Here is a 20390-nt window from a genome sequence, read left to right as displayed (position 1 = left end):
AAAACCTAGAGGTCTCATTTCCATTAGTTCATGCTGAAACAAGTTGGTAATATATGTCAGTGATTTTCAGCAGGGGTGTTTGGGAAATGTAGGGACATTTTTGGTTAGCATAATGGTGGGTGACAGTTACTGGCACATAGTGGATGGGGGCCGAGGATGGTAAGAGAAAGGTCATGTAATGTACGGGACCCCCCACGGAAGGAGAGCTTGTCCCACCTCCTGCATGACTTTTATAAATGTTCTGCCGGACAGTCCTGTGGGTGAAAAACCTGTTTATAATTATCTAGGCTGAGAATTTAATTCTGCTTTACGTAAAAGCACAATGTGTTTCTCACATGATTTTAATATATGCTGAATTTTCCAGGAATGCCACTGTTGTATAAATCGAGGGAAGACTTTACTTTGTAAGATTCAGAATTTTTACAAGAATTAACATAAATTTGGAAAACAACCTTACCGACCGCTACTGTATTCATGAATTTGAGTCATTTGTACATCTGCATCCGTCTTCCTTTGTAATTGTAGCATTCCTGCAGACGGCATATAGATGTAAGATCTGCCTGCTCTGTTACATTTCCTGTTCTAATCTAGTGTTTCAATATCTGTGTATTAAAATATATTTTAATAGGTTACTTTTTAAATAGTACATCTAGGGCATTATATTGGTGTGTTATAAATTATGTGTGGAAGTAGGTTATATTCTATATGAATTTTATTTTAGGAAAGTAAAGGGCATTATATAATATTTGCTATGTAAAAGATGAGGTCATTCATATATATATATATATATATATATATATATATATAAAGTCTCAGAAAAAGAAAATGCTTTTATGTATAATTTTTGTAACATACATAATACCATACTGAATCATGTCATCTTAAAGACCATAGGGAGAACTAACATTAGGTATCTCAAACTCCCTTATTAAATGAAAATTTCGAAAGTGTTTCCCTACTCCCTCAAGCAACTTCAAAATCATGCCATTGGTAAAGAACTTAAGCACATACATACATACATGCCGCCTTGCTTCTCAGTTCCCTGGTGCCTAGACTGTTCTGTCAGGTGCGTTATAGAAAATCCCCACACCTGGATGAGATGGGTACTGTGACAGTTAATTTTATGTGTCAGCTTGGGTTAGGCCATGATATCCAGATATTAGGGTCAAACACCCGTGTGGAAGTTTCTGTGAAGGTATCTTTTTAGATGAGATTGAGATTTATTTTCTAAGCTTGGTTGATATATTCTTTAATCCTTATCAATTCACTCATCCATTCAACAAATATTTCAGTGCTAGGTGCTGGTCAAAGTGGAAAAAGCAGTCCAAGGGAGATCTTCCTGGTGGCCAAAGGGGCGGGTTGGGGGGGCGGTTCTGCATTACAGACTGAGCACCTATAATAACCTATCGATCAGGGATCAGGCCGTGCCAGCTACCTGAGAATCTGGAAACCAGGTTGGGAGGCAGAGGGGAATGCCTCCAGAGGGGGTGGGAGGGGGAGGTTGCTTAAAACATGTCCCACTTTGGGTTGTATTAGGTGAGACCTGGTTTTCAGCAAGGAGAGGAAGGTTCAGGGAGGTGACTGACAAAATTGCTGTTTCTCCCTAAGTGTTTGCTACTTGAGGGCTGACTTCCCGCAGGGCATTTCCACAGAGCTACCAATCAGGAAAGTAACAGAGTCCTGCTAACAAGTGAGTCACAGAGCCCAGAGCCGAGGCAGGGTGGGGCCGGGACGAGGCCGCAGACGTCGTCTGCCTCTCGCAAAACCATCGGTTACAGGCTTCGCACCTGCAGACCCGTGTCTGATCAGCAGCCCTTCTCCCTTCCAAGGTCCACATTGTCTTCTTACAGCTTCCTTCTTGTAGACTCCTTCAGTTAACATGGCCCGTGCTCCAGATGCAGGTGGTGTCTGTGGACAGGGTGAAGGTTGGCCGTCTGGGTTCAGATCCTGACTCGGCTGCCTACTGGCTATGTGACACTGGACAAGTTTCTCAACCTCTCTGGCCTCGATGATCACAGCTGTGAAGTGAGGGTGATAATAGGTTCAACCTGCTCTAGGATCCTGAGGATCCAGATGGATACTAACGACTACAGGGCAGCACACCTGGCTGCTGGGCTGCTGTGCGAGCAGCGTTCTTTCCCCACAGAGGGGACAGACCTGAAGAGCCCATTAGGTTGGGGCACGTTGTGCTAGTCTCAGTCCTCACAGCTAACTACAGGCTTTGGGGAGAACCAATGAGGAAAGAAATATACGCCCGCCAGGTAAAGCCAGGGAAAGGGGGAGGGTCTCAGGCGAGACAGGAGGGGAGGTGGGTCCGACAGAGACCCAAGCACAGTCACAGAGGTTCCCGCTCCTGCTGTAGTTCGTTCCCCGCCCCAGCTGGGCCCTGCCTGGTGGCCAGTACTGAAGCTCCTCTCACAGAAGGGGGCTTCGAGCATGCAGACTGCTCTCATCACAAAGCTCCCCTGCCACAGACTGCATCCCACGCCCCAGCCCCAGTTCTCCTGCCTTGGGCCAGAGCTGGGGGTGGAGTGGGGGGAGGGGCTGAGGCTAGCGCTCTGAAGAGATTAACTTTTAAATGAATAGATTTTCAGGGGCGCCTGGGTGGCGCAGTCGGTTAGCGTCTGACTTCAGCCAGGTCACGATCTCGCGCTCCGTGAGTTCGAGCCCCGCATCGGGCTCTGGGCTGATGGCTCAGAGCCTGGAGCCTGTTTCCGATTCTGTGTTTCCCTCTCTCTCTGCCCCTCCCCTGTTCATGCTCTGTCTCTCTCTGTCTCAAAATAAATAAACGTTGAAAAAAAAATTAAAAAAAAAAATGAATAGATTTTCAGTAAAGCAGATTACCCACCATCACGTGGGTGGGCGTCATCCAGTCAGCTGAAGGATTTAAGAGATTGAAGTCCCCAATGAAGAGGAAGTTCTGCCCCCAGACTGCCTTTGGACCTGAGCTGCAACGTCACTCTTGCCTAGTCTCCAGCCTTGTTGGCCTACCCTGCCCATTTTGGATCTGCCAGCCTCCACAATCCTGTGAGCCAATTCCTAATTCCTTAAAATCAATCAGTCTGTCTATCTGTCCATCTTTGTGGTTCTATGTCTCAGAAGAACCTTGGCTGATAGAGGTACTTCAGATATAAGTAGGATGATATATATTTATGACCCCCCCTCCCCAAAAGCAGTTGGATGGTCAGAATATTGTCATGCCAGATTATAAGAAGCAGGCTTTGAATTTTTTTTTTCAATGTTTATTTATTTTTGGGACAGAGAGAGACAGAGCATGAACGGGGGAGGGGCAGAGAGAGAGGGAGACACAGAATCGGAAACAGGCTCCAGGCTCTGAGCCATCAGCCCAGAGCCTGACGCGGGGCTCGAACTCACGGACCGCGAGATCGTGACCTGGCTGAAGTCGGACGCTTAACCGACTGCGCCACCCAGGCGCCCCAAGAAGCAGGCTTTGAGGCAAAGATCTTTAACACAGTAAACAGTACAGGCAGCAGTTATCCTATAAAAGCTGAGATACAAGTCCTGTATAGTCTTTGGGTATATGCGGCAAGGGAGATGTGAGAGGATAGGGAAAGTGTGTTAGAAATAAGCCTCTGAGGGGCACCTGGCTGGCTCAGGTGATTAATAAGGGTCCGACTCTTGGTTTTGGCTCAGGTGGTGATCTCACGGCTTCTCTGTGGGTTCGAGCCCTGCATCCGGCTCTGTGCTGACAGTGTGGAGCCTGCTTGGGATTCTCTCTCTGTGCCCCTCCCCCACTTGTGCTGTCTCTGTCTCTCTCAAAATAAATAAACAAAAAAAGAAAAGAAAAAGCCCTCTGAGATGGCAAGGAAGGAGGTAGCACTTCCTTCACAGTGGGAGCAAAAACGCCCCCTCCCTGTAAGGATTAACCCCTGCAGTGCTGTGTTAATTCCTAGAGCCATGCATCTCGCTCAGCTTTCTTAGTACCTTCAGTCAGCATTTATCATCCGTCCCCCTTTCTCACCTGCACGTTCTCAATCTACAGACTATAGTCAAAGTGTAAACAAAAATTGTTTCTCCCTTGTTAAATTTTTGTTCTGTGTCTTCCTGCCCCCTCTTTATCCCAAATTTCTTTTTCCGTTGGCAACTAAGTGTTTTAAAGGGCACTGGCTTCTTTGCAAACTACTCATTCTCTGCGTGTTGCCCCCTACCCTGCCCCCACCCCTCATGAATTCTGCGGTGTTCTTTGGCCTCCTTCTCTTCCCATGGGGAGAACTGTTGAATCTGCTACTTTCTTTGTGTCTCAGACGCATCACCTCTTCTCCTTTCTCTTTGCCTTCTTTCAATCCCTCTTCATTTCTCAACTGAGTTCCCAAAATGCCTCGGAACTCCTCTTTCTGCCATATCAAACAGTTGTAATCAGTCTTCCTGGCTGATGTCTAAATCCCTCCAAAAATGAAAGTTTAATACTGTTACTTCTGTTTGAAAGCCCAGCAAAATCCAAGCTTGTTAGCACCATGCACTCAAACAACGCAGCTGGTTCCTCTTCCCCAGCCACTTCACGAGATACCCTCTGCGTGCTATTTATTATCCAGCCATCTTGAACCATATGCACTTCCCCAAAGGCACTACACGAACATTGCCTTTGCCCTGCCTGTCCTTTCTTGTCTCCCTTTCCCTTCCCCTTTCCCAAGCCCCTCCAGTTCCTAGCTCAAACTGCAATTCAAACCTTGCTGCTCAAGGTCCCAGACTAGCAACAGCTGCATTGCCTAGAAGTTCATAGAAATGCAGACCCCAAGCCCTGTCCCAGCCCGGCTGAATCAGAATCTGTGTCTTTATTCGGTCCCTAAGTGATTGATACGCACATTAAAATTTGAGAATTACTGACTTTGGATTCAACGTGAGTGAACAGATGAGGGAGAGAATGTACCAATCACTGAGATTATGTCCATGTATTGGAATGAAAGGGGGTAATGAGAACATTTGCAAGCAAAGAAATGAAATAGAAATGGATGGTGCTAAAAGTGCATGTAATATACACGTAAAATTGACAACACTTAAGTGGCTATTACTTATGTGAAAAAAAAAGTTAACCAAAAATCAAGAAGGGAAAATAACATAAACTAGAAGATTGAACTTTAAATTAAAAAAAAAAAAAAAAAAAAACGGGGGGAAATACAGTAGAAGAAACAGTGTAGAAATTTGCCCAATATGTAAGAGCATTTTTAAAGAGCATTTTGTTTTGGATAAATGTATAAAGAATGATACATAATGTTAAATATCATAAATTGTACTTTTAGAAACATTGTAATTAAGCTCCAAATGTAATTTATAAATAAAGATCCAAACTCAAGAATGTGAATATAAAATATCCCATTTTCAACCATCTATCTTCATGAGAAAAGGGATTTCCCTCAAAGCCCCCCAGTACCATTGACATTTATTTCATTGAGGCTGTTTTCAGTACATGGTTTTGATTCTTGCAGCATAAAATGGAAAATGTGCTGGCATCCCAGGTAAGTGTAGCAGTGGTAACCACTCATTGGTGGCTGGTGTAAAGCATTATGTTAGAGGCTTGACACATGTTATATCCATTATTGGCTTTTGAATATATAAGAACAGTTGCTTCAAGTCATTTTCACTGAAGAGGATTTACATTACGGGGGGGGGGGGTCGGGGGGGGGGGCAGGCTTGAGTACTTGTTGAAGTATCATCCACAAGAATCCTGTGAGATGGTCCAAAAACTGGACATAGGGAACAAGTTTCTAATGTATATCTAGAAATTTAGAAGAAAGACTAGTTTAGAAAAAGAAAGATTATTTGGGGTGATATAGTATTTTGTTTATCTCTGGAAGGGAAAAGATGTGTCCAAGTGATTAATTAACCTTACTAACAATGAGTTAAACTCTCGTCAGGTGCCTCTTTGATGTGAAGCACTGAGAATGACATGATGTCACTTAGCTGAGGTTCCTGCCCAAAACACATAACCAGAATCTATTCATGAGAAACCGTCAGATAAACCTAAGTTAAGAGATATTCTACAGAACTGGTCTAGACTCTTTAAAAATGTCAGTGCTATAAAAGACAAAGACTGAGGAACTGTTCTAAATTGAAGGAGACATGGGGACTAAATGCAATATGTAATTCTAGATTGGATCCTGGATGAGGAGAAACTACAAAAGACATTATTGGCTCAATTAATGAAATTTGATTATGAACTATAGATAATTACATTGTATCAGTGTTAAACTCCCTGAATCTTAGAATTGTACCATGGTTATATGAGAGACCACCTTTGTTCTTAGGAATATACCCTGAAATGTTTAGCGGTAAGGAAGAATCATGTCTGCAACTTAACCTCACATGATTTGGAAAAACAAATGTACACACACACACACACATTTAGAAAGCATTAAAGCAAATAAACAAGTGACTGTTCTCGATAGAATATCAGAGTCCACTTTGTACTATTCTTGCAACTCTTCTGTAAATTTGAAATCATTTCAAAATAAAAAGTCTTAACACGTTTTTTTGTTTGTTTGTTTTAATGTGCAACTCTCCATTGGATTTAGTGAATGATAGAAGGAGACATTTGGGATTGTTTAATCCATGATTGCTCTAATCCTACACAAAATTAGTTCAGTGACAGAAGGTAACTACCCCAACCTTCATCCACACACACTACAATAAATCATTTCATTTGGAACCAGCCCAAAAATCAGACCACAGAGGAATGTTAGCAGCTGAACTGCTCCCTTTTTTAATACAAAGTGCCCCTGGGGTCAGGATCTACCAAGGAGGACTTCCATGGCTCCTTCACAGAATGTTTCAAATAGATGTAATTAATTGCTAATGAATCAGATCTCTGGTGACGGAGGGCAAGCAGTCGTCTTAGGGGGTTGGCAAGATTCTTCGATGGAGCAAGGAGACTGTCTTCATGTAGGAAATAGGAATCTTTGGATTAATGAGAGCTATCCCATTTCCTTTCTTTCTTGGAAATGAGACTCAATATGGAAATACTGGATTACTATAAAATGCATTGTGCTGTGGAATTATGCAAAAGGACCCTAGGAAATAATTATTCATTTGTATATACTTACACATTCTTTACTTGATTCTTACGAGCAATCTTATCAAATATTCTGTACAAATACTAATTCCCCACTTCACTTACAAAAAACCCATATAGAGAAACTATGCAACCTGCTCAAGGTTTCCTAGATAGTAATGGGAAAAACTTGAATTTGAACTGATATACTCTTTTAGGAAGTATCACAAAACAGTCTGCAACAGTCTTGACAGGACTTACAGATTTACCTCCATTTCATACGCTGAGAGCTTTCTCAGCTTTTGCAAACCAAGGAGAAGGCTATTTTCTCCAGGTTCACCCATATGTTAAATAAGCACTTGTAAGGATTGAAATCTACAATATCTTGTTTTATTTAGCTATAAAATGGGAATAATACCCAGCTACCCACAGTATGGGCATTACTGTGGAAATCCCATATAAATTTCAAAATGTTCTCACGGGTTAAAAGGAACCACAAAACTGATTGTTTATCAGTATTACTATTAAATAGCATTCTCTAATTCATGTTGAAATAATTTGATGTTTTCTATGATGATTCAGGAAAGCAAATGATCGTACCTCCTTTCTTGGTCGCTTTGGCAGCTTCGGTTGTTTGGAAGCTCTGGGCAATTCTGCCGTGCTCTGCCTGACAAGGACAGCCGCTTTGGAATTTCTTTGATCGGTGTTTTCATAATCACCCATATGCCAGGCAATAGAACCACGACTGAATCTTCCTTGCATATCCATAATATAAGGTTTTGGTTGCCTGAAACAGGAACAAATTGGTTGGTTCTCAAATTGGAAAGATCTAGAAACAAGGTCATTAGTTTCCAGAGAATTGAGATTTTTCTGTCTTATGATTCAAGATTTGTCTGTTTCTCTTGTGATTTGAGAGGATTTCTAGCCATGTGGCTTGACAAAGCTAAGGACCTGAGCCATCAGCCAGTGTTCTGAGAAGTTTCTGGACTCTGCCTAGGCCACTGCCTAGGCCACTCCAGCCAGCTGCTGGAGGCTCAGGAAACCACCTCCCAGGATAGATACCTATCTAGGAACCTTGTTCATGAATTCACCCCTGTATCATGACTGCTCCTCGTGTCCTTCAGAGCCATATATACAGGATGCTCAGGGAGGCATGTTCAAGCTGAGACCTCATGAGACCTATGAGTTCTGCAGGACATGGTCTCTCTATCTTGAGATCTCAGGGGAATTCAGAAAAAAACCTAACTTCATGATTCCAGAGTCTGACATTGGACAGTATTGTCAGAGGAAAGATCTACGCTTCATTCTCTTTCCCTATTGAAATCCTGGTCTAGGTTCCAACATCCCTAAATTAGAATACTATCTAAGTCGTGCCTTCCCATTATAAAGGGCCAGCTCTGAGGTGCCTGGATGGCTCAGTCAGTTAAGCATCCAACTTTGGCTCAAGTCATGATCTCACAGTCTGTGAGTTCAAGCCCTGCATTGGGCTCTGTGCTGACAGCTCAGAGCCTAGAACCTGCTTCTGATTCTGTGTCTCCCTCTCTCTCTGCCCCTCCCCCCGCCTCACAAAAATAAAAAATAAACATTGGAAAAAAAAAAAAAAAGGCCACCTCTGGGGGAAAAAGCAAAAAGGATCCTAGGATGGGATTTACCATCTCATTTGGAAGCCTGTCGTTCTGGAGAGCCTCTTGGAGCCCCTTACCCCACCATTCCTCTGCCCGGGGACTCAGAACCTCCTGGCCACTGCAAATTTCCTTTCCTAGAATCTGGGGTTTATGGGTTCCCAAGTTCTTTGGACCAAGATCAGTGGCAGGTTTGTATTACCCTTCACTCTTTCAAGAACATAGGTGCGCTTACTATGCCCGGCACCAGAACGAGGTGCTGGGGAGACCGCAATAATAGAACAAAGTGTCTGTTATTATTATAGAGCTTATATGCCAGTATGGGAGGCAGACAACAAACAGGCAAGTCAGATATTTAGGAAGTATCATGAAGACAAAAGCCAGATAAGGAATAGAAAATGCCAGGCATGCTGTTTTTGTGGGGGTGGGCTGAAGAGTGGGAGGTATCCTTCGAGCAGGGAGCTAACTGCAGGGGGAGAGCCAGCAATTGTCCCAGTGCAGGGGGTGGGGGGAGGGGCCAGACACTCCCTTCCACTCCCTAGAATCACAGATCCTTGCACAGAGAGGGAGCTGACCATGTCATTCTCCAGCAACCCTCCACTGACCCCCCCATAGCCTTCAGGATAAAGTCCAAATTCTTTAGCACAGCACACAGGGGTGTGTGATGTTGCTCTTTGTTTTTTGTCTGTTTTCTTTTTTTAAATGGTCTGCCCACATGGGCCTTTCTGGTCTGTGCTCAGCCCATCCCTCCTCTCAGACACCCACACAGTGCTGCATTGTGCATGCACCCTTTCCTCTGGGAACTCTGAAGAAGTCTCGCTTTCAGACTTTCAGCCTTGTGCTTCAGTTTCTCCTTTTGCCTGTAATTCCCTCCCTCCTCCTCTCCTGACAAACTGCAGCCAAGACTTTAAACATCACCTTTTCTGTAAAGACTTTTCTTATTCCTGTCAGGCAGCCATTTTTGTCCTTTGATAGTGCATTGTATTTGACTTTTTTGTGGAAACTATTAGAATATACCTAAATGTCTATGCAGCCCTCTCTCTCCCTCTGAAGTCAGCGTTCCTTCAAGAGCCCAGCATGTTTCTCGTTCATCATTAGACCCCCAGTGCTCATTACTTGGAATGACTCATAGTTGACACTCAACTAGTCTGTGGTGGACGAAGTAATGAGGAAGGGGGGAGAAGATCAGAGCTGAGTTACTGCAGAGGTTCTTTCCTGCCCACTCCCCTCCAAGTGCCTGCCAGCTTCTTCTCTCTCTTGCCACCGGCGGGCACGCAGAAGCGGATCCCTACAGTCTGGTTTGTCCGCGTTTTGTTATTTAGAAACAAGGTTAATAGCTGGGAATCATTTCAAGAAAGTTTGAAGGACTAGCAGTCGCTAGTGGGTAGAATGTATGAACAGGTATTGTTTATAGTTTCTATTAGCTTGATTAATGATTCATAGGAGAACTACTTCATGCAAATGTGCCACATTTTCATTAAAAATAATACATTACAACCTGAAACTAGTATTATACTCTATGTTAACTAACTGGAATTTAAATAAAATCTTGAAAATTTTTAAGTAAAAATAACGTATTCTAGAAGTAATTATACCAAATAGAAAAGGAAAATCCTTGCATGCAAGCAGCCTTCATTTCAGTGCTAAAATATTTTATAATCTTCTATTTCAAATTCAGAATATCGTACATCCCCGAATCTTGAATCCCCAGGAGCAATGGAAAGCTAAAAATAAGTTGTAATCCAAAGATTTTGAAGAGCTTATAAAAACAATAGCCACATCAACTATGGAGATTTATACGCACTATATTGAACTTGACAACCGAGCCACAAAAGTCAAAAGAGGTAAGCCAAGGAGCAGAAGGTTTGGCTCCAGAGGGGTTTGGAGAATGAATGGTAGGCCATCATCAATGATTCCATGGTATACAAACACAGAGCAGCCAATACAAACACAGAGACCCCAAAATAAATAAAACCAAATATTCTTAGTGTAACAATCTTACTATTAGTTCTTATATTAAGTAGGCCCCTAAGGGTCAGATTTATTTCTTTTTGAAATAATTTCAAGCTTGCAGAAAAGTGGAAGCACAGTAAAAAAGCTTTTTTTTTTTTTCCTGAGCAATTTAGAAGTACATAATTGACATGATATCCATCATTCCCAAATACTTGAGTGTGTTAATTCCTACAAATAAGGACATTCTACATAATTTCAGTGTAACGGTCAATGTCAGAAGGAAATCAGCACAAGCAATAAAAGCAAAAATAAACAAGTGGGACCACACTAAACTAAAAAGCGTCTACACAACAAAGGAAACAATCAACAGAGTAAAAAGACAACCTACAGAATGGGAAAATTTATTTGAGACCATATATCTGCTAATGTGTCAATATCCACAATATGTAATTCATACAACTCACTAGCAAAGAACAACAACAAATAGTGCACCCCCCCCCCCCCAAAATGAGCAAAGGACCTGAATAGACAGTTTTTCCAAAGATATACAAATGGCTAACAGGCACATAAGAAGATGCTAAACATTATTAATCATTAGGGAAATGCAAGTTAAAACCACAATGAGATATCACCTCACGCCTGTTCGAATGGTCATCATCAAAAAGACAATAGACAAAAAATGTTGGTGTGGATGTGGAGAAGAGGGAATCCTTGTGCTCTGTTGGTGGGAACGTCAACTGGGACAGCCACTATGGAAAAGAGTATGGAAGTTCATCAAAAAATTAAAAATAGAACTACCATATGGTCCAGCTATTCTATGTCTGGGAGGATATCCAAAGGAAATGAAAACATTAACTGAAAAAGATAACTGCTGTCCCATGTTTATAGAAGCATTACTTACAATAGCCAAGACACGGAAACAACCTTAATGTCCATCGGTGGATGGAAGAATGAAGAAGTTGTGGTATACATACACAATGGAATAAGCTTCAGCCATAAAAAATGAGGAAATCCTACCATTTGTGACAACATGAGTGGGCCTTGAAGGCATTATGCTAAATTAAATAAATCAGACAGAGAAAGACAATGTGTGATCTCACTTATATGTGGAATCTAAAAACAAAAACTACCAAACTCATAGGAAAAAAAAAGAAAATCAGACATGGAGGCAGAGGCATGAGTGGGGGTTGGGGAGGGGAGATTAGAAGAAAGTAGTCCAAAGGTGTAACCTTCTAGTCACAAGATGTAGAAGCACTAGGGAGGTAATGTGCACCGTGATGACTATAGCTTAACACTACTGTGTGGTGTACAGGAAAGTTATTAAGAGAGTAAATTCTAGGAGTTCTCATCACAAGGAAATTTGTTTTTCTCTTTTTTGTATCTACACGAGATGCTGGATTTTATCTAAACATGCTTGGTGATCATTTCAAAGTATATGCGAATCTAACTAAAATCATGCTCTACATCTTAAACTTATGCAGTGATGTGTGTCCATTATTATTCCCCAGTGAAACTGCAGAAGAAATCAGAGGAAATCAGAAAATTAACATGTTTGTACTGCCACTACCCAATCCTCAGACACCATTCAAGTTTCCCAATAACGTCCGTTTTGCAAACGGATCCATTTAAGAACCACACATTGCATTTAGTTTTCTCATCTCTTTAGTCTTAAATCTGGAACCCTTCCCTGATATTCCTATGACTTTCACACAGCCTTGATACTTTGGAAGAACACAGGCCAGTTATTTTGTAGATGTTCCTCAGTTTGGGTTTATCTTATGTTTTCTCTTGACTAGATTCAGGCTATGCATTTTGGGGCAGGAATAACACAAAATGGCGATGGTATCACATCCTATTATTAGCAAGATTCACTAAAGTCACTTGGTTCAGGTGGTATCTGCCATGCTTCTCTTTTGTAAAATTACTTTTCTCTTTTGTTTTTAGTATTTTGTGAGAAAAAGCTTTGAAGTTATGTAAAAACCTCATCCCGTGTCAAATGTCCAATTAATTAACATCAGTTTGGACTCATGATTTCCTATTTTATTCATTGGGTTATAATCCATTCATAACATTCATTTTCATGCTCAGGTTGTCCCAGATTTGGCTAGAGAGAACCCTTTCAATCTGGCTTCTGTGTCCTTATGACTGCTCCCATCATTCTTTGAGCACTTCCTTACTTTTTTAGCAAAAAAAGATGTTCCAGGTTCATCTATCCCTTCCTCAGCTCTGGAACAATCCATTTCTTGAAGAAGCTCTGGTTTCCTTTAATGGAGAATGATATTTAGAAACCAAGATCCGGGTATTAGGTATTCCTCTTAGTGTTGAGGTATCACTGTCACACAACCTTCTGAGACAACATTACACAGGGTGCATTAGAGGGTTTATTCTCATTTTCTCCCTTTACATATTTGTAACTCACTTCTCCTATGGTGGGAAACCCGATTCCCATTCTCTTTATGTATTTACCTATTTGCTCAGTCCTCCTGTCAGTAATCAATGTCTCATTGCTACCACCATCCCCACCTTGTACATGTTCTCCTCACCCCATTTGGGATTCAACACTCCACTCTAGGATACCCTCTTGTAGCCTTTATCACCCTACTTTGTACCGTCAAAGTTTGTCTCCTACCTTTTTGTTGAAAAATCCACATTTCAAATAATATAATGCCAATTCTACACATGAGATTTCTTTCCCCTCCCTAGGTCTTGTTGTTGCTGTTTGTTGTTTAAGTGATTTTCCTGGACTAATTGTCTAAATTTTGTCATGTGTGCCTCCTGAATTTCCTGCCCAGTTAGCTCAGTGATCATCTACTGATTGGATAGAAATTGCCTTAGATGTCTCAAATCAATATGTCTTCTGGCCTTTGTGTGTGTAGAGACCGTGCCTTTAGTGCTTTGGCAGGCAGCTGACAACTCCACCTTAGCCTTCATTTCCTGCTTGCATAGAGCTTCAAGATTAGCCAAAGGTGAGGGATTAGGACCTTCTTGGGTTTTTCCTCAGCACGTGCACAGCACTGCGCGTGTGCATAGCCTCCTAGATTTCTAGGCATACGTTGGAGCCTTTCAAAATCCCCTATGAACATCTCACTTCTCAGTTTTTCACTTTAATGTTTGTAGCCCTCTCCTTGTTTGCCCCACTGGTGTTGTCCCCTCAGGCAGCTGTGGTATCAAACAGCTGCTGCTAATGGTTTTTGATGAATGCCCATGAGACACAGCCGCTTCACACAGTCAGGTCAGATAACGACAAGCCCTGAGAATGGAACTTTTCCAGGGATTTTCAAGATGGATCAAATATGACATTTCTCTGAGCATGAGTTTTTTTCAAGGAGCTTCAAACCCATGTTTCCCCTCCAGTGACTGGTAGGCTTCTAGTTTTCACAGCTACCATGGTTGTGAAGCTATTGGTTTTTTCAAGGCCACCATGGAGTTGAGAAGGGAGAATGGGAATAGAGAAATTTATTTTGTTTTTAATTTCTTTATTAAGTTTTTTATTTTAATTCAAGTGTAGTTAACATACAGTTTTATATTATTTTCAGGTGTACAATATAGTGATTCAACAATTCTATACATTACTCAGTGCTCATCATAAGTATGCTCTTTAATCCCCATCACCTATTTCACCCATCCCCCCACTCACCTTCCTCTGGTAACCATCAGCTTGTTCTCTATAGTTAAGAGTCTGTTGCTTGGTTTGTCTCTGGGGAATAGAGCAGTTTAAATTTAAAATACCCAAAGATCAGGGCACCTGGGCGTCTCAGTCGGTTACGCGTCTGACTTGGGCTCAGGTCATAATCTTGCGGCCTATAAGTTCAAGCCCCGCATAGGGCTCTGTGCTGACAGCTCAGAGCCTGGAGCCTGCTTGGGATGCTGTGTCTCCCTCTCTCTCTGCCCCTCCCCCACTTACGCTCTGTCTCTTGCCCTCTCTCTCTCACTCTCTCTGTCTCAAAAAATAAACGTTAAAAAATTTTAAAAATACCCAAAGATCATTGTTCTTTCTGAGACACAGTGATTTTTTTCTTAAATAAATACTCCATGGATCATTGGAAGTATTTGTTTATTAGCCTCCAATGTTTTTTAAAAAAGTAATTTTGACAATTTTTGCCCAGTGCTCTTATTTCTTTTTGGAAGAGTATATTTTTGGAGGTCCTTAATGCACTATGCCTGAAGTGCTTCCCAAACAGAATTATTTTAAAGTGTCATGGAGGCTCACTGTTTAAGGAGAACTTGTCTGTGTCTTCTGTTTCCACTTCTTCATTTGCACCTCCTCCATATTCTGCCTTCTGCTTTCTGTTGCCATTACTTCATTGTGATGATTCTTACCTCAGCCAACAGCAGCCTCCTTCCCATCTGCCAGATCAAACCATCTCTTCTCAGACTTTCTAGTATGATTTCCCAGAAGCTTTTGCAGTTGTTGACATTGCCCTCCTCCCTCTTTTCCACTTGGACTTCCAAAGTTCTTCTCTTTATGTCTCTCCTCTCCTTATATTAATTCATCTACATTCTTTTAGAAGAACCTCTTATTCTTTTTGCTTCTTTATCATTGGTATCCCCAGAATTCCATCCTTGATTCTCATCTCTTGGTATGCTACCACCCATCTCCAAACCAGGAAATAGCATTTACATCCAGTGATCCAACCCACATCAAAATACTGATGTCAAAAATTTCTACTTTCACCTCTGTAATTTAAACACAAATTCCAAGATTCTTACTGATCGTAGTACCAGGATATCTCATAACTAGTAATAATTTCTAGCATTCATTAAGATATATGAGCTTCCAGGAACTATGCTAGTTGCTTGATATGCATCACCTCTAATTTTCATAAGAATCCCATATGGTAGATATAATTTTCTGCTTTTTACAGCTGAGGTTAGATTGACTCACAATTTATCCAAGATCAAACAGTTAAAAAGCAGTAGAGCTGGGACGTGAACTCAGTTGTTGGATTCTAAGCTTATGCAATCTCATCTGTAAAATGGGGGTAATATTATAATACTACTCTTCATGAGAGTTTCATGAGTTAATGTTTATAAAGCACTTAAAACAGTATCTGACCCGTGGTAGAAATTCAATAAAGTGTTGGCCATTTATTGCCTCTCACCTCATTTCCCCATCTCCCTACCTCTGCTCCTCCCTCAAATACCCTCTCCTTCCCATATTCCCTATTTTGAGCAATGACATAACCATATACACAGCCACCCAAAAGAGACAATCAGAATCGCCTTCGACTTTTACATCTCCTCCGTTCCTCCACATTTAATTGGTTGCCAAGTCCCACTGAGTCTTTCTCTAAACCATCTCGCCATGCCCACCTCTATAATTCCGGCTCCCTTCATTGTGATGATTACAATATCACCAGTCTTCCTTCGGCCTCCCCTTTCTCCACTCCATCCATTCAGCAAACAGTTTTCTACACTCATTATGTGCCAGGTATTCTTTCTAACACACAGATTTGATTATATCACTTTCTTACTTGAAAACATAAAAACAACAGTTTGTTGCCTCCAGAATTAAGCGCAAAATCTTTGGTTATGGCATTTGAAACGGTAAACAATCTGGCCCCTGTCCTGCAGTTCCAGTCTTGCCTCCCACCGCACCCCTGAACCAGTACCTGTTTTAGCCACACCTCAACACATCATGCCTTTGCTTATGCAATTCCTTATGGCTGAGGTTCCTTTCCTAGCTCCACTTCCACGTTCTCCTTATTTCCCACGCCTTCATAATGTAGCTTGTGTTACGTCTTCTACAAGGTCTGACCTTCCACAGTGGGCCACAATCATGACCTACTTTGTTCCCCATACTACGTGGTATACCTATTATACTGGTGTCGTCATGGTGACTCTCACTCTCAGTAAATCTGCAAGTAAAAGGAAGGAACTGTTTCTTACTTTTGTGTGTTTCCAATGTCTAGCAGAGTTCCTGACCTAGAACATGTTTTTTGTCCATTTTGTTCACTTGTATAAAGATACAAAGAAATAGCTTTGTAGTTACCTCCAGCGGGAGGGTCTGTGACAGTCCGTGATGGAGGGTTTGGAATGAGGTGGAATTGATTTTAAATTCATACTCTCTCTTTTGCTGTTTGAATTTTAAAAGCCGTGAACATGTATTATTTTTATAATAACACATGTCTGAATTTTCCTTAAAAATTGTTGGTTACTTGGGAAATGACCAAAATTTTCCTAGCAGCCTGGACAGCGGAGAAATGGGCTGAGAAGATAAAATAGATTTCAGTGCTAAGTTAGGAAATGACTGGCTGGGCCTCGCTTATGTAACTGTCTAAAACTGATGGGACAAACAACTTTCATTTAGACACTTCTGCCAGAGAAAACACTCTGGATAGCTGAGAACAGGGCTCTGCTAGGGCTGGTGCTCTGCTCAGTCTTTGGGGTTCCCGCCTTTTTTATAACTAGAGTTGGACCCATAGGAAACTCCGGGCAGCCTCTTTGATTCATGACCCAACAATTCAGTGAACTCTCAGTATGTTGGCGAAATAACCAGCTTGAATTAATATGTTTACTTAAACTGATCAAAGTAGCTGCTTATTCTGGAGATTGACCACCCAGCATCAGTCTTTCCCAAGAGCAAAGCTTTTTCCACTATTTGGACATCTTTTGGATTCCCTCTGGTTGGCTAAAAATAGTCCTAATAAGTGGTAAAATTATGGTCTTCTGGATTCCACAGTTAAAGAAACAAATTACTAACTGTTTAGGTTCCAGTGAGGCAGTCTGGTTGTCTAATATAGACCCAGAAACAGTTATTCACTTGAGTTTCAAAGAGCGAAATATATGGAAACTTCCCCTTAGGGCCTCAGCATTTTCCCTGCAGCATCATAAAATGATGTAACTGTGTATATCTGGCCTGTGGAGAGACTGCTGCTGTATCTGTATGGTGACTGAAAAGCGTGACTACCTATTTTCTCAGCAGGCTAGTTCCCTTAAATGTTTGCTTTCTCACAGGGTCATTGATTTCTGCTCTTTCCATTTCCAGAAGTACTCAACAGCCGTGGATGGCACATGGAAATTTTTGAGAAACACATTTAGAAATCATTTGGCAGGATCTATGCTTTCTGGGAGAACAGGCCTTCTCTCTCTCTGTTATTTTCTCTTTGGAACATTTGCAAGAAAATAAGACCCCTGTTTTTTTAAAGAATCTTTCTGAATTTATGGTGTAGTCTCCACCTAAAGTCAGAATCTGCCAAGGAATTACCATTAGGGCTTTAAAGATGTTTTTAATTGTATTTTTTCCTTTTCTGAATTGGCCTTCTACATAGATGGAGTGGGTGTTCCTGCTGACATAGGCAGTCACATATGTCGTATGATTTCAGACACCAGCTGCCTGAGAAAATACTCCCTTAGACTCTGCCTTGCTGTTTCCTTTTATTCCACAAGCAGAGACCAGGATTCCAGTTCACCCAGTCGGGGAGAGGTACTATAAAGCGTTATTACCTGGCCCTTCTAGAGGGAATATATCTTTTTTTTTTTTTTTATTAATCTTTTTTTTTTTAATTTTTTTTCAACGTTTATTTATTTTTGGGACAGAGAGAGACAGAGCATGAACGGGGGAGGGGCAGAGAGAGAGGGAGACACAGAATCGGAAACAGGCTCCAGGCTCTGAGCCATCAGCCCAGAGCCTGACGCGGGGCTCGAACCCACGGACCGCGAGATCGTGACCTGGCTGAAGTCGGACGCTTAACCGACTGCGCCACCCAGGCGCCCTCTAGAGGGAATATATCTTGAAGGGGCAGTACCACAAAGGAAGAACTGAGGAAATTGGGGTGCTGCAAGTCAGTTTTAGCCATATCCTCATTTAGTTAAGTCCAACCTTATCGCTTATACGTTGATCTTCTTTCCCTGCCCCTATAGAATCATGCAGGATGATGCTGTGTCTTGTTTTCAAAAGACATAAACTTAATCCTCTGGGGTAACACTTACTTGATCCTAGATCAACAGCTGTCGTAGAGATTATTAAAAACATATTTTCTGGATATTTCATATTTGGACAAACAAAATGAGTGTGCAATTATATTCAGCAATTATTCATGGAGAAAAATTTAACGTCGATAGAATTTATCCGAGGTTCATTGTTGCCCAGGAGATTCCTACTGAGTGGAAAGAAAAAGAGGCTTATAAAAGAAGCTAATTTTTAGTAATTCCTATTCAAAGGAGCTTATAGAGATTTATCTGGAAGGCATATGTCATGCTTACTTGTTTAATGTTCTGTCTTCAGGATACTAGGAAAATTGATGTGCCACCTGAGTTGTAACTTAACCTATTTAAGATACATGTTCAAAGTAATATTCAGTTGAATGGTTAGGACAATTTGGAATAATTTATAGCATCAAAGATCCAGAGCTGTCTATATGCTGATTCTGTCTTTAGACAAGCAGACAACTAGAACTTATTAGCTATTAGTTTTCTTAGCTGGAGTTTATTGACCAAACGCCTGGTCTGTGTTTGGTAGTGTAGCAGGTCCTCTGGGAGACTGTAGAGAAAGCTGGCAGTCCATGTAAAATGGACACATGGCAAAAGGGCAAAGACATTAGTATATGAATAAACAATTGCTTATTTACTGCTGTACCTGGATGAGTGGAATGATTACTAAGAGGTTATTTGACTACAATACACTTCGTGATGAAGTTCATCATTCATGATGAAATGTAGAAGATAAGCTTTTATGTTTGTCTGAATCTTTTATTCTTGGTTAATAGTGCCCTTCTTCCCCAAAAGGCAAAAATGCCTATGACCAGTTCTATGTCATTAGCAATTCAAAAACAAATTTATTAAACAGGTCTCCGTATCTATGGGCACAAACTGTTTTGCAAAAGTGGATAGGATTATTTAAATGTATAAACAGAAGTGTGTAATTCACATTAGTATGAAACATATACTGCCTCAAGGATAGAAAAGAAATTGCTTCCCAAAAAGTGTTTGGGAAAACACAAGAGAAGTCTTCCCAAACTGCCAGCATATTTCAAACATAAGAATATTGCTTAAAAGCTATTTTTAAAAGAAAGAGATCGCGAACGGTAAGAATATTTTTCTTTTAAGTAGAAAAAGCCCACTCTCAGACTTTCTTCTAGAAGGAAAGCATCAAAGGCTTGTGCAATTCTGTAAAATTACACACACCATATGCTTCAGACCTCGGATTGTGATTGTTTTGGTTTGATTTATTGTGTTACTTCATAGGAAGTGAAACCACTTTATTCAAAAGGCTTGTTAAATATTCTACCACTATGTTGAAGTAAAGAATTAATTTAAACAAGAAAGATTTCACATTACCCTAAGTGAACACTTTTTCATTACTTTGCCAGATTGTCTTCTCCGAGCTCCAGAATGTGAAAAATGCTGTCCTTGCCACAGTGATGTCACCAGCACGTTGCTGGTTGCCCTTCTGGGTGCCAGCTGGGCTTCCAGTTCCACGGGTTATGCAATCGAAATCAAACACGTTGTCTTCCTTTGCGGAATAGCTTACTCCACAAGGCTCCTGTTGCCGAGAGTGTGTCCAACGGTGTAGAAGTACACAGAGGTGTTCATTGACTCTCATTCAGTATTTTAAAATGATTTATAGGAAGTGACTGTCTTCCAGCACATAGACTCAGAGGCAGCTGTCCCACATCTTACCAGAAATGGCAGCATATTGGATTGACTAGGAATTGACATTTTAGGAATGTGGAATATAATTCCTAGTGTTGCTAGAGAAATGAGAGATTTTATATACGACACTCAGGAAGTTCTGCCAATTTCAGCAGCTAAGGACTTCTGAAATTATCAGGTCCGGGGCTTCTCTTCATGCTGGTGCTTCCTGGACA

At 41.3% G+C, this 20390-nt stretch overlaps 1 protein-coding gene across 1 annotated transcript in view; it reads right to left on the bottom strand.

The window, feature by feature from the left end:
• Positions 1 to 3764: 3764 nt before the first annotated feature.
• The window catches only part of CB1H4orf45 (chromosome B1 C4orf45 homolog), a gene marked incomplete at its 3' end in the record, with an annotated part of 101558 nt that continues 84932 nt past the window's right edge, over positions 3765 to 20390 (bottom strand). Inside the window, 2 exon segments of the mRNA XM_030311893.1 lie at positions 3765 to 3773; positions 7607 to 7793. Coding sequence (XP_030167753.1) covers positions 3765 to 3773; positions 7607 to 7793 — 196 coding nt within the window.

This window comes from Lynx canadensis, chromosome B1, assembly GCF_007474595.2.
Source record: "Lynx canadensis isolate LIC74 chromosome B1, mLynCan4.pri.v2, whole genome shotgun sequence".
NCBI classification, from domain to species: Eukaryota; Metazoa; Chordata; class Mammalia; order Carnivora; family Felidae; genus Lynx; species Lynx canadensis.
The sequence above is the reverse complement of the archived record's forward strand: the minus strand, read 5'-3'. Positions and strand labels throughout refer to the sequence as shown.